Source organism: Aethina tumida, chromosome 3 (genome assembly GCF_024364675.1).
Source record: "Aethina tumida isolate Nest 87 chromosome 3, icAetTumi1.1, whole genome shotgun sequence".
Taxonomy (NCBI): Eukaryota; Metazoa; Arthropoda; class Insecta; order Coleoptera; family Nitidulidae; genus Aethina; species Aethina tumida.
In genome coordinates, this window is record NC_065437.1 from 10,616,191 (window position 1) to 10,630,341 (window position 14,151).

A 14,151-nucleotide genomic window follows, 5' to 3' on the forward strand; every position below is an offset into this window, starting at 1 on the left:
TATTGATCGTTTTGTCTCTTGGTATTATTCAATAAGTAAAAGTCCAAGAGACAGTCATCAAAATCTTCCTTGGATTAAGATTCTTTTAAATATTATTTCACCAGGCTTACTAGCTTCAAGAATTAACCCTTTCAATGAATGACCTGTTTCCAACCAAATTTGACAAGATATTGTTTAATTTATCAGTTGGTACAGGTATGATCTTGACATTGTTCATCTTCAATGAAGCATTATATTTTACACACAAAAAATTGTCAAGATCAGAATAAACTATTTCTAGTGAATGATCTATTTCCAACAAGTTTGATAAGATATTGCTCAATTTATTAGTTGGTACAGGCTTCAGGATGACTTTGACGTTGTTCACCATCAATGAAATTAAAGCAATTATATTTTTAGAAGGAATATAAAGGACAAAAAAATGTTGGATTGACCGTAATTTTTCAGTATCCATTCATAATGTTTTACTTAATTTATATTTTATTTCAATAGGAAATAATTTGTATATTTTTTACCATCATTTTTAGAACACAGAATAATTTTTGTATGAATTTATAAACATAATAATTGCATACTAAAATTGCCACCCGCACTCCGGACAATAAAATTTCGGGACTTCAGAAAATATAGTCAGCGAAGCCGCCGTCGACGACAACGGACGGACGAATTGACGGAAAGTGGCCGATGTGGAATTAAAAAAGTGCAATTTTCCGCTGCACGGTCGATTTTCAGCGAAGCTATAACGTCTGAGCGGAACGTTTCCCGGAACCTGGCACCCGAGACGCGATCCGCCGTCCGACACAACGCTTGGTTTATGGGCCGCGACTAATTACGGCCAAAACGACCAAATGGAAGACAAAAGTCATTTTTTAATTACCGTCCATCCAACCATTATTCACACACCGTCCATACGACGGAACACGAAAAATCACCGCTTCACCGCTTCATTTGAACCCAAATAAAAATATATATTAATTGCTTAATAATAATAAAGTTGGCTTGCCAGTAATTAAGTTATATAGCATTGTAGGTGTTTCTAGTACCAATAGTAGGTAGTATAAAGTACGAGATTCTAAAGTGGGTGGTCAAAATTTGGGAGCAGTTAAAACATGTTCAATAATGAAAGAAATATTTATATAATATTTTTTCTAAATTTCAAATATCCTCACAACATTAAAAAACGACTATGTTAATCAAAATTAATCTAGACCTTTTTTTCTTCTAAATTGTAAAAAAAATTTGAAATTTAAGTTTAAGGAGCTGTATTTTCTTTAGGAGAAACTTTAGAAGAAAAATATATTTATATTTTTTTCGTTATTGAACGCATTCTAATTTCTTGCAAATTTTCAACACCTACTTTAAAAACGCTGTATAATTAATTATGTATACTGAGTGATCAAAAATATTTGTAATCGTTGCTGATTCTCGAAGAATTTTTACTATTTAGGAATGGTACACATGCAACGCCAAATTTATATTGTATTATGAACTTAGTGCTGTAAATTATAACCATTAACCATTAATCAGTTATTTAACAGCACAAGAGTAAACACCATTAACATTTTGGCATTATTATTCTCTTTAAAACGTGAAATGGAATATTTATTCCATTGTTATAAACACAACACCTGAAAAGTCAAAATTAATATTGCCGGATGTGTAGAGGTGTGAAGATGGAAATAATAATGTTGAATATGTAAAACAATTGAAAGATCTTTACTATCATCAATTTTCAACGAAGTAACGCGGACAACCATGATTGATTGAATGACATTTGGATGTAATTTTGTTTTTCTTAAAAATTAATTTATAACATATATAGATAGATAATCATTAAAATGGTAATGATAAAATTAAGGCCGTGTGAACAGAGAATAAATTTTTTTTTAAATTTAAAAATTTTAACAAATTCAATTAATTTAAATTTCCAAATATGAAAAAATATTTGGAAACAGGAATGGGTCCTAAATCAGGCAAATATGGTGGATGTGGAAGCAATTGAAACATTCTTTTTTAGTTGACAGATGTTTTTATTTATTGTCAGTTGTGACCAATCAAGGCACTCTTCCTTGGGGAAAGCTTTATCGTTCCCAAATGAGTTGTCCAAAGCTCCCTACTTAATTTGGATTCTTACAATCCAAACAATTTCATCCATATTTACTCTCCTATTGATTGTGATAACTTCATTTGGACCACATGGATGATCTTCAGCAAAAATCCTTGCATCTTTGAAAACGGCGGTCTAATACTATAATCTGATTGTGTTTTCATTTTCAAAAAACAAGTATTTAATCACTTCATTCTATTTTTTACATTGTTGTAAAAAGCTGTTTTTTTAAAAAGGTGTCAATCACAAGTAAAACTACAGACCTGGGTTAGGTACTTATCGTACTACCTTCTTAATATTATTAAGTAGTATTATTAGTCCTGACAAAGAGATCGTTTCCAATACAAACCGCTAGGGGGCTCAACACTACAAACTAATTAGAAAAATCTTGAATTTGGATAAGCATTGTATATTAACCTTTTGAGAACATTTGCCATTTTTTATAGTCTTTTTTGTGTTTTATACATTAAACTTTATAAGTCCAATTTGGATGAGCATTGTATATTAACCTCTTGACAAAATTTGTCATATTTTTATTGTATATTAACTTTAAGAGGTTAAATTAAGATATCTCACAGAAAGAACAGATTTTATTAAAGTGTTTACACATTGTAGAAAGAGGTGAGTTTAATGCGTAGTTTGACCTGGCACAGTTGATCTAAAATGTAAGGTTATGTCTACTATTCTGGTGATGAATTGAAAAATTAAGCTATCCCAATAAACTGAGATAATCCACCATGTTGTGTATGAGTTTATAAAGGACAATTAAACCCATTATAATTGGTCTATGTTCCAATAAGGGAAGAACAAACTTGTTGCTCAAATATTGCCAAGTTGATGTAAAATATAAGATTATGTCTACTATTCTGGCGATGAATTGAAAAATTAAGCTATCCCAATAAACTGAGACAATCCACCATGTTTTGTATGAGTTTATAAAGGACAATTAAACCCATTATAATTGTTCTATGTTCCAATAAGGGAGGAACAAACTTGTTGCTCAAATATTGCCAAGTTGATAGATATCCCAATAAACTGAGATAATCCATCATGTTGTGTTTGAGCTTATAAAGGACAATTAAACACATTATAATTGTCCTATGTTCCAAGTGAAGAGCAAACTTGTTGCTTAAATATTGTTCACATGCGCCTTTTATGGGATATGCACTATTGAAACTAAACTCAAAGTATCTCAAAAATCTTATAATTGGATTCCAAACTGAAAATCAATAATCCAGTTTCGATTGCTCAAAGCTATAATAGACTAATTTCAAGGTGTCAGTTTTGTTAAAATCAACAATATTTCAAAATGAATGCAAGAAACTTATATACACAACTAGATATCGCCATAATATGTCTCTTAAAAGTTAATTTTACCATCAAATATAGCTCCTAATTCTTTGATGACATAGTTGCACTAAAAGGAGGAATTATACATATTGTAATTAAAAACAATGGGTTTGATTTTACAGTGAAAAAGCAACAACTACACTTACATTAATATTTATATTACTTTTTTCACACTAGCCACACAGCATCCTAATTTACAATTGTAAATACTTACAATCAGACACTTCATTTAAGTTGTATCGATTTACCACCGACACTAGAATTTTAATAGCTACAATAAAAAGTACATATTAAACATATAAACATTCTTAAATAAAAATAAATAATCAAATGTCTTTAATTGACCTAAAAGAAAATAAATGTCAATGTTGTTGAGTCATCTAGTGGTGATGTTATAAACCCAAACATATGAATACGGTTAGTTCATCATTAATCATTTAGTTTAGAAGAAATAAACGAACACAGAAATGACATAATCCTCTCAATAAAATAATAAAACACCTCGTACGCCGAAGAATGCGAAATCGGGAGTTTCGACCTACAAATTACCCAAAGTGCAACAATAGAGAGAGCCAGAAAAAAATGGTAGTGGCAGTGTTCACACAGTAGCGTGGAAAGTGACAGGGACGTGCGACCGTTCCGTAGGCTCCCAATTGGCCGTGTCACGTTCTAATCCAGGTTCGGGCCGATTTTGCGCGTACATCCTTCCGTTGCCGCCATTCACCGGGACACGTTCCAACCGGAGTTTATGGTCCCTGCGTTCCGCCGTTCCCATGGACGTCGTGCGCACCGTCCTACGTGGACGCATAATGGGCGACGGCGTCGGTGTTTTTGTTTACGCCACGGTGCTATGACACCTCTTCCGAATCGATTGTGGGGACGGACGTGACAATGCGGGGAACAGCAAACAATCGGCGGGACGTTGGCGAGTGCGAGTTCCACGAACGCACCGAGATTCCTTTGCACTTGTCGTTTTTCGTGTGGATGTCACGGAAACTATCAATAATAAAATTAGGTGGAAAAATATTTACTTTTTGCAGATACTGAGGCAGTTTGTTTATCAAGAAGATGCAGTATAAATAACTATTCCGAACTGGCTTCTAAACAAGACTTTAAGATGTATTGTGTAAATTTTAATGAATGAGTTGGTGTTCTAAAAAACTTATATTAGTTTTTTGACTAATTAACATACATATATGATTAATTTGATTTAAGTTTTTGTTTAGATACACACATGATAAAGATATAAAATTTTATTTTTATTTTCCTTTAGACAATGTACCGATTGAAAATCGTTTGAAAGAGACATCAATCACGACAGAGATAGTAAAATATTGCAAGTTTGCCCCATAGTGGGAGACTTTTACTGTCTCCGTCATACATGATGTCTCTCAAAACTCAGTAGGATCAAACGTTTTTCGATAGGTATAATAAGATAATGCTACAAAAAACAAAAGAAGGCTCAAGAGTACATATACGGGGTGATTCATCTAACTTGATTTGAAATTTTTAATTCAATTATAACTTGATTTTAACTACTTTTCTAATTAATTTTGAACGTAATTTTATTTCTGGTTTCGCAGTGACATTTGCAATGGAACCAGTATATTTTTAAATCCTATATGTGATTGCAAATAAAATACCGCGTCCTATACCTAAACCCAATAGTTTTTGAGATATTAATTTTTTCCAAAAATTTTAACATATTGGTCATCTAACTAAAATGTCAGCCATAAAAAATAGGAAAGTTGAGCTATCGACATTTATTTTTATTAAAGATTTTTCTAGTAAAAAAAATAATATTTCTTAAAAATTGATTTTAATTTGAAAAAATGCCAAATAAGTACATCAAAAATATTTTCAAAAAAAAATGTCAATAACGTAATTTTCCAATTTTTTATTATTTTTTGACAATTTAATAATTTTTTATTATTTTTTGACAATTTAATAATTTTTATTAAATTGAGGTTTCACATTATATATCATAAAAATTAAAAAATCAATATTATTGTCATATATATTTTTTTAATTTTTTATTTTTAGACGTGAAGAACTTTTCTTTTTGAATTGAAAAAAATCAAAATTAATTTTAAATTTGAACAATTCTGATTTTTTGACGCTTTTCCTTGAAATTTTTATGAAAAATTTTTTTTATAATGCCTACTTTTTTCAGAGAGTTCATCAAAAATAGAATATTAAAAAAAAGAAATATAAACCTAACTTACCTAAACAATTTTTTTTCAGGAAGTTCATTAAAAATAGAATATTTTCAAAAATTTGTAAATTTAATAAAAATATATTTATTTTTTTATGAACTCTCATATATTTTCTTAAATACTTTACCCTATTTTTAATAATAATTTAAGAAAAACTGAAAAAAATCAAATTATTAATATTTTGTTTGAAACATTTTCTATTTTACCATAAATAGAAAAAATTATAATTATTATCGACTGAATTTACTCAAAATTTATAAGACATCCGTTGGCGCTAGTTGTTTTTTTTATTTATTCATATATTTTTGATGTTATTATTACATACAATATTTACAAATTTGGAAAAAAGACAAAAACTTTTTATAATAATAAATAATTTAAAAAAAAAAGCCTCAAAAAATCAATATTTTTTAAATGTAAAATGTAATTTTTTTTCTTAAAAATTGTAAAATTACGTTATTGACACATTTTTTTTCTGAAAATATTCTATTTTTAATAAGCTTTCTGAAAAAAAAACATGCATGCATTATAAAAGAAAATTTTCATAAAAATTTCAAGAATAATTATTGTTTAAATTTAAAATTTTAATTTTTTTTCAAATGAAAAAAATATTGATTTTTTATAATATAAATAAAATTATTATATAAAAAATATTTCAAAAATTCTTGAAAATTACGTTATAGACAATTTATTTTTTTTTTTTTTTGAAAATGTGTTATTTTTTATGATTTATAAAAAATAGGCATCGTAAAAAATTTCAAGCAAAATTTGAAAAAATCAGTATTTTTTCAAATTTAAAATTAATTTTTCTCTAAGAAATCTTTAGTTATTTACTTGATTAAAATATATTCTTTATTGCGCCCAAGAGTAAAATATTTTGAAAAAAAATGAAATTTTTGAAATGATTTTTTATAGCCAAAAATAGGTTATTAAATTTTTATGTATAATTTTTCTTTGTAACTCCAAGATTTTAATCTATTGTGGATATGGGTAAATAGGTAGATTTTCATATGCATTAGATTCTTTTTAACTCAGATTTCGAGAACTTTATTGTTTAGATTTAATTGAGCCTAAACATTAAGAAAATCTTAGTAAATACTAATTGTAGAATTATTTTTTTTCTAATGTTGTTGTAAATTGTTGTAATATTGTTTATAAAAAATTAATAATCCATCCTTTTTGGTTTTTCTCAAAATTTTTTTATTAACAATTATGAAAAGTTTTAAATTATATAATTTAATACTCGAAATTTTCAAAAATCACCAATAAATCAGGATATTTATAAGATTTATTAACTTTACGTCCAAATTTGGATTAACCCAAAACGAACGAAAACTGGAAAGGATTTTGATCATACAAAAAGTGAAAAGTAGATGAAAACACCGGATAGACTGGGAAAATCGGTGACTAACTTCCGCAAGCACAGCAACAATAATGGTTTTACGACCTCAAGACGTTTGCACCCCGTGGTCATTGTCAAGGGTAATTGTCGGTGGTGTTGTTACACTTGTTGTAATACTGTGGGAACCTGTGCTGGTTGCAGGTTCACAAACGGTAAAATTCAAATTAGGCACCACTTCGTCTGTTGTCCAGATGTTGGACTGTCACAACATAAACTCGGACTTTCCTGAATTCGGTGGTGTCGTAAAATTATCACTTGAAATTCCCACGTATATATTTTAATGACTATTTATTAATAATGTTTTGAACAGGTAGATTTTAATGCTACTCCCAATATTGTTTTATGCATTATTATAGTAACTTCTTAAAATATTAAATATTATTGTCACAATTATTATAGTTAATGTAAACTGTTAAAATAGTATTAATTTACCAATGTTGTTATATACTCTACCAACGAACATTTTCTTATGTTATAAAATGTTGTACATATTTTTCTGAATTTAGCTGGCAACTCTAATTTTGAAAGGAGTTTATATCGACTAAATGAGTAACATTTATTTTAACCTTAATACTTAATATCCTTTCTGACCACATACATTTCTCTAAACTTCTTGACTTGCTGTGTTTAAATGTGTATAATTTTTAGGTTGAATTTGGTTATCAACGTGACCTAACATGTTTTTTGAAGGGTTGGTATCTCATTTTGGATTTTTTTGTTATTGTTATCGTATTGAAAGACATTCATTAAGGGCATTGTTTCTTCAATATATGGAAGAAAATAGTTGTTCAATATATATTCTTATATTCAAGTCGGTCCATGTGGAGTGTTAGCCAGAAGCAGAGAGGTAATCCCATACCAAAATTAAAAAACCACCCTATTTTACAGTGGGTATAATAATGGTTTTATGCAGTCTTGTCTCTGAAGGACATCTTACATAAGCTAAACCAACATTTTTAAATAAATTGAATATAAAAACTCCACTAAACTCCTTCTCACAGTCCTTAAACTAAATTTCAGCAAGTACCTATTCCTCCAGTTTGGATTTAATTTGAGTTGATGATAAGAATTGTGACATTCGAATTATCCATTTATCGATTTCTTCAAGATTTTCACTCACTGAATATTTTTCACAGGAACAACTTGCCCTGTTTCTTTAAATTTTTTATTAACACAGAAAACGACTGACTTGGTGTACTCTTACCAGTTTCTATTTGTTTCTTTTGGACTTACTGAGGTTGAATTATAATTATTCTTATAGTACATGTGGCTACAACCCATTATTAAATAAATTATAATAAGCAAAAGAACTTTGGTAAATCATTTGACATATTTTTATTATAATCTTTTTATAATATCTCTTAAGATAAAACAATAATCCTCACTTCATAATAATCATAGCACCAAAAAAAAAAATAAGAATTTTCTTTGGTCTTCTGTATTTTATATAATTTATATGTCAACTCTTATATAAACTAAAATGACAAAAATATACACTCAGTTAATTAAAGAATAAAGTTAAATTGACCCAACAATAACAAGAACAATACACATTACATATATGACACTCCAATTCAAATATAAGTATATTCTTGATGTTATCAAGAGTTTTACTTCTTAAATAAACTACAAAGTAACGATAAATACATTGGATGGTCAAATAGTAGAATATTATTCATAAAATTAACCCTGAAATAAATGGGAAAAATGTTTTTGTTTCTAAAAAGAGAAATCAAATTTTCTTCGAAATTAAAAATTAATGGTGCATATGAAATCATTTGACATATTTTTATTATAAACTTCTTATAATATTTCTCAATCCCCAGTTTCATAATAAACATAGCACCAAAAAAAAAAAAGATTTTTCTTTGGTATTCTGTATGAAAAATGACTACTTTAATTAACAAAACCTACAAATTTTATATGGTTAATATTTTTTGTCAGTTTTTTTTTTTAAATATTAACTATTCTAAATTATTATTTGAATGTAATGCCTGAACACAGTCATCAAATTCAATCTAATTGTTGACAACAAAATTAGAGACTTCCTCCAAAATTTTGACTAATGAAATCAAAAATTCTGTTCCAATTATTAAGACATTCAAATTATTAGTAGTAGTTAGTAAAAATTGCAAATTACATTCGTCTTATCAGTTAAATTCGACTATTTTTATTTATAAAATTGGGATTTTCCTGAATTATATGCTGTCATAAAATTATTAGCCAAAATTCCCAACCATATATTTTAATGGTTATTTATACAGGTAGCTTTTAATACAATTTGTAATTAAAAATAATTTATTACAACAATTTTTAATTCCAAATTAGGTTTTATTATGTATTTAATAAAAAATACTCAAAATAATGTATAAAAAAATATCTTTTGATATATAGTAGTTTGTATCATTAGCTTCAATAAAATATCTACAGTGGAGTCACAGATATAAAATTGTGCAAATTGTATTTTAAAAACTTAAGACACACCAAATCAGTTCATCAATCTTTAACTTAAGCAATTTTTTATATATCTGAACCAGAATCGATTCCAATATTATAATGGTGCCACCTAACACACATTATCATGATAAATACTCATTTTGTGCAGATAAATATTATTGTCATCCTCGCTAGTAGCAGGTATCCTGGTTTTACCCACTGTTTCACGTTGCCTATTGAAAATCTGATTTTCTTATTATTTCACCAGATCACCAGACGTAAAATTTTAATCTTCGGTGTACACACTGTTTACTTTATTTTAATAAAGATAAATACTCCAGATAATCGGATATTCGGACGAGGATTTCCCCATGTAATCCGAAATACACTTGACTCCCAGTTTTCCTCTACACCTGCCCTTTAAACATGGATATCTACGCAGTATTTTCCACCTGTTTTTCACGTTTGAGTTGGAAAATTGTGCGAAAACAGAAAATTGGAAAGAAAAATCTGTCGTCCATGGTTCTCCACTTGTCCCGGCACCTGATTTGTCGTACCGAAAAAGGTAGGCGGGCTTTCCACCACGTTCCCATCACAAAAATCCACCTTACCACACCTGACCCGAAGACACCGGACTGATTCCAATCGTCCAGACCGAGGCGTTGCCCTTACGATAACTTTCGCATCGTTGACGGCCCTTCTGGTCCGTTGGGTCCCGTCTGTGGATATTTAACACCTTAATGCACGGGAATTCCGACAGTTTATTGATTTGATATTGACAGTCCGGTTTGGCAGTGCCGCAAGGTGGTTTCTGTGAGCAAGGTGTCTAGTGATTGGATTTTGTGATGAAGTTCGTACCGGGGCCGCCGAAAAAAAACACCATTCCCAAAAGTATGTTTTTTATTATTGGTTTTAGGAATATTTTAGTTTAACAACTTTGTGTTATTTCTGAGTACACAAATTATTTTAATTATTTACAAAATAAACACATTTGACGAGTAAGAAGATAAATTTCGATGGTTTTTAAGTCTCATTTTATATTATGCTCATTTAATATTCCTTGAACATATTTTTTTATAAAAATTATAATTTATATAATATCGAAAAATTTTGTATCTAATTTTTAAAATTTATAAAATTTATTTCGTTCTAATTGTCACAAAAAATAAGTGACTCCATTTTTTATATAAAGTAGTTACTAAAAATTAGAAAAATTGAATATTTGTGTTCTTCAAATAATTAAAACTACTTTTTTTTTTAAATAATTTCTATAAAATTTAATTTTTCTAAGAAATAATTATAAAAATTATTAATTTTACAAACAAATATAATATTCAGAAAATAAATTGCAGTAAATTTTCTAATATAATTCATTTTAATTATAAGTAGAAATGTTTATTCTAAAAATTTCAAATGTAAAAAATGTCAAAAATGGAATGTAAATTTTAAACATTTAAATTGTTATAAAAAATTGTCCAAAATGGAATGTAAATTTTAAATATTTAAATTATTATAAAAAATAAGTAATTTATAATGTTAAAATTTACTGAAAATTTTAATTTAATATTATAAAAACATCTTAAAATTAAAAATGATTAAAAATTGGAATAATACTATTTTTTTAAATTTATAAACATGTTTTATATATATTTATACATATAAAACATGTATGTTTTGATTAAAAAATTAATTTTTTAAATAAATAAACAATTAATCACTGTGTCTCTGTATTTTTTTTTTGAATTTATTATATAAAATAAATATTTTATATTTATAAAAACACATCTTAAATAAATAAATGATTAAAGATTGGAATATCGATAAATTTTTTAAATAAATTTTGAAATTATTATATAAAATAAATAATTTTCAATTTTATAAACACATATAAAATATTCTAAATATTTTATTTTGTCTCTTTCTAATATATTTAGTAGAGAAAAGAAATAAAAGAATAAAAATGGCTTACAATTGTAAAAAATTTAAATCTTAAAAAATGGCAAATAAAAAATTGTTGAAATTGACTAAAATATATCAAAATAAAAATAAATAAATGAATAATTAAAAATGGAATATCACCGTGTTTCTTAAAGAAATTTTTAAATATTTAAAAAGATTCTAAATATTATATTTTATAATTTTAATTGTAAGAAGAAATGTAATTTTAAATATTAAATTTTTAAAGAACTTTTGAAATTATCATACAAAATAAATAATTTACGATTTTAAAAACATTTGTAAAAATTCTAAATATATGGAATTCTGTCAACATATTTAATTTTTATTGTAACTAGAAATATACGCTTAATAAAATTTAAAATATTCAAATAAAAAATTGTTGAAAATGGTTTGTAATTTTTAAAAATTTCAATGTTATAAAAAATAAATAAAACAATAAAACTATATTTAATTAATATTTAAAATATTACATCAGTATTTATTAATTTTAAATAAAATTTTAATTTAACGATTTTAGTAAATTATCTAAAATATTTTTTAATATAACTTTATTGTTATAAAAAATAACATTTTGAAAAAATAATTATATAACAAAAGTAACAATAGTTTTTTTAACTTGAATACACCAATAAAACAAACAACATTTGTGGCACAGCACAATACAGTAAAATTATTTACACACTATTCAACAAAAACGTCCGATTAGTTGTACAATATAAATTTATTATGCATAATTATGTGTTACTCAACCGAGATCTACTGCCACTTTTACCTTAGCCGTTTTATGATTGGAAATTCTGACGTGCTCGGTTTTTCCAGCAATCCAGTAAAAATAATGCAAATTACATTCCGGCCAATTTTTGCCGCAGCCGAAGACCGGATCCCGATTTGAATTTTACTGCGCCCCGTCCGCACGTAATTTAATTAATTTCGAGTTAACAACAACAAGAAGTGGTTTATTTGTGTATTCAAATTTTATTTGAACAGGCACTTTTTGTTATTATTTCCTCGTCGAGTGTTTCCATCATTAAAATTTACGAGTGGCGCGATGCTCAGTTTTTCTCGAGGGCGCACTCGTCACGAATTTACATCGCATTCATTAATTTACGGATGCGTCGATCGATTTTTTTTTTGTTTGTGCCGTTGTGCAGGAATAATTTTAGCGTTTCGGTTACAGTAGCATCACACGGCGCTAAGGGCGCCATGAAAGAAAAAAGCAAGAACGCGGCGAGGTCGCGACGCGAGAAGGAGAACGCCGAATTTTTGGAGTTGGCCAAGCTGCTGCCGCTGCCCGCGGCCATCACATCACAACTGGACAAGGCCTCCGTCATCCGATTGACCACGTCGTACCTCAAAATGCGACAGGTGTTCCCCGACGGTAATTATCTTGCTATAATTACTCCTCCCAACGAAAAAATCCGTGGGAAACGTTTACGTACAAATAATTAAAAATATTGTTGGTTGCTTGAATTAGCTCTCTCTTCCTTCTGAAATGTTCAACAAAAAGTTGTCACTATAATCAAAAAAAGGCTGATAATTCATAATAAAAGTACCGTACTACAAAGATCTATTTTTCTTTGTATTCAGTTACTCACAAATTCAGTACTACCATGGTTATGAAGTGGTATAATGGTCTAAAATATCTATATTCCCTCTATAATTAAAAAAAGACTGAACATTCATAATAAAAGTACCACACTCAAATTTGGATAAATATAATTTTGTGGTGAATATTTCAAAGACTGAGAGTAACTCCTGAAATTTGAGCTGTAAATCAATGTAATCAATTCAGTGTTTTGGAAGTGATTGAAAATACCATTTATCTACAAATGTGTGGAGAAGGAGAAAGGATCTAATTTTCTTTGTATTCTGTTACTCATAAATTCAGTACTACTATAGTTAAGAAGTTGTATAAAGGTCTAAAATGTCTATATTCCCTCTATAAGTAAAAAAAGACTGAACATTCATAATAAAAGTACCACACTCAAATTTGGATAAATATAACTTTGTGATGAATAGTTTAAAGACTGAGAGTAACCTTTAAACATCATTAATATTGTTGAATTCTTCGGAAAATTTATTTTCGTATATTACTCCTGAAATTTGAACTGTAAATCAGTGTAATCAATTCAGTGTTTTGAAAGTGATTGAAAATACTATTTACCTACAAATGTGTGAAGAAGGAGATAAAGATGTAACTTTCTTTGTATTCAGTTACTCATAAATTCAGTACTACCATAGTTATGAAGTTGTATAATGGTCTAAAATGTCTATATTCCCTCTATAATTAAAAAAAGACAGAAAATTCATAATGAAAGTACCTCACTCCAATTTAGATAAATATAACTTTGTGATGAATATTTCAAAGACTGAGAGTAACCTTAAAACATCATTAATATTCTTGAATTCTACGGATAATTTCTATTCGTATATTACTCCTGAAATTTGAACTGTAAATCAGTGTAATCAATTCAACGTTTTGGAAGTGATTGAAAATACTATTTACCTACAAATGTGTGAAGAAGGAAATAAAGATCCAACTTTCTTTGTATTCAGTTACTCATAAATTCCCTCTATAATTAAAAAAAGAAGATTATGAATTTTCAGTCTTTTTTTAATTATAGAGGGAATATAGATTGAAAAAACTAATTCATCTCAATATGATATTCACCTCCCAGCCT

At 27.7% G+C, this 14,151-nt stretch overlaps 1 protein-coding gene across 2 annotated transcripts in view; it reads left to right on the plus strand.

The window, feature by feature from the left end:
• Positions 1-14,151, plus strand: part of LOC109598489 (single-minded homolog 1) — a 45,131-nt gene that overhangs the window by 26,469 nt on the left and 4,511 nt on the right. For both annotated transcript variants that reach the window (XM_049965178.1, XM_020014400.2), the window contains exon 2: positions 12,648-12,848. In XM_049965178.1, coding sequence (XP_049821135.1) covers positions 12,674-12,848 — 175 coding nt within the window. In that variant the 5' untranslated portion in view covers positions 12,648-12,673. The remainder of the gene's footprint in view (positions 1-12,647; positions 12,849-14,151) is intronic.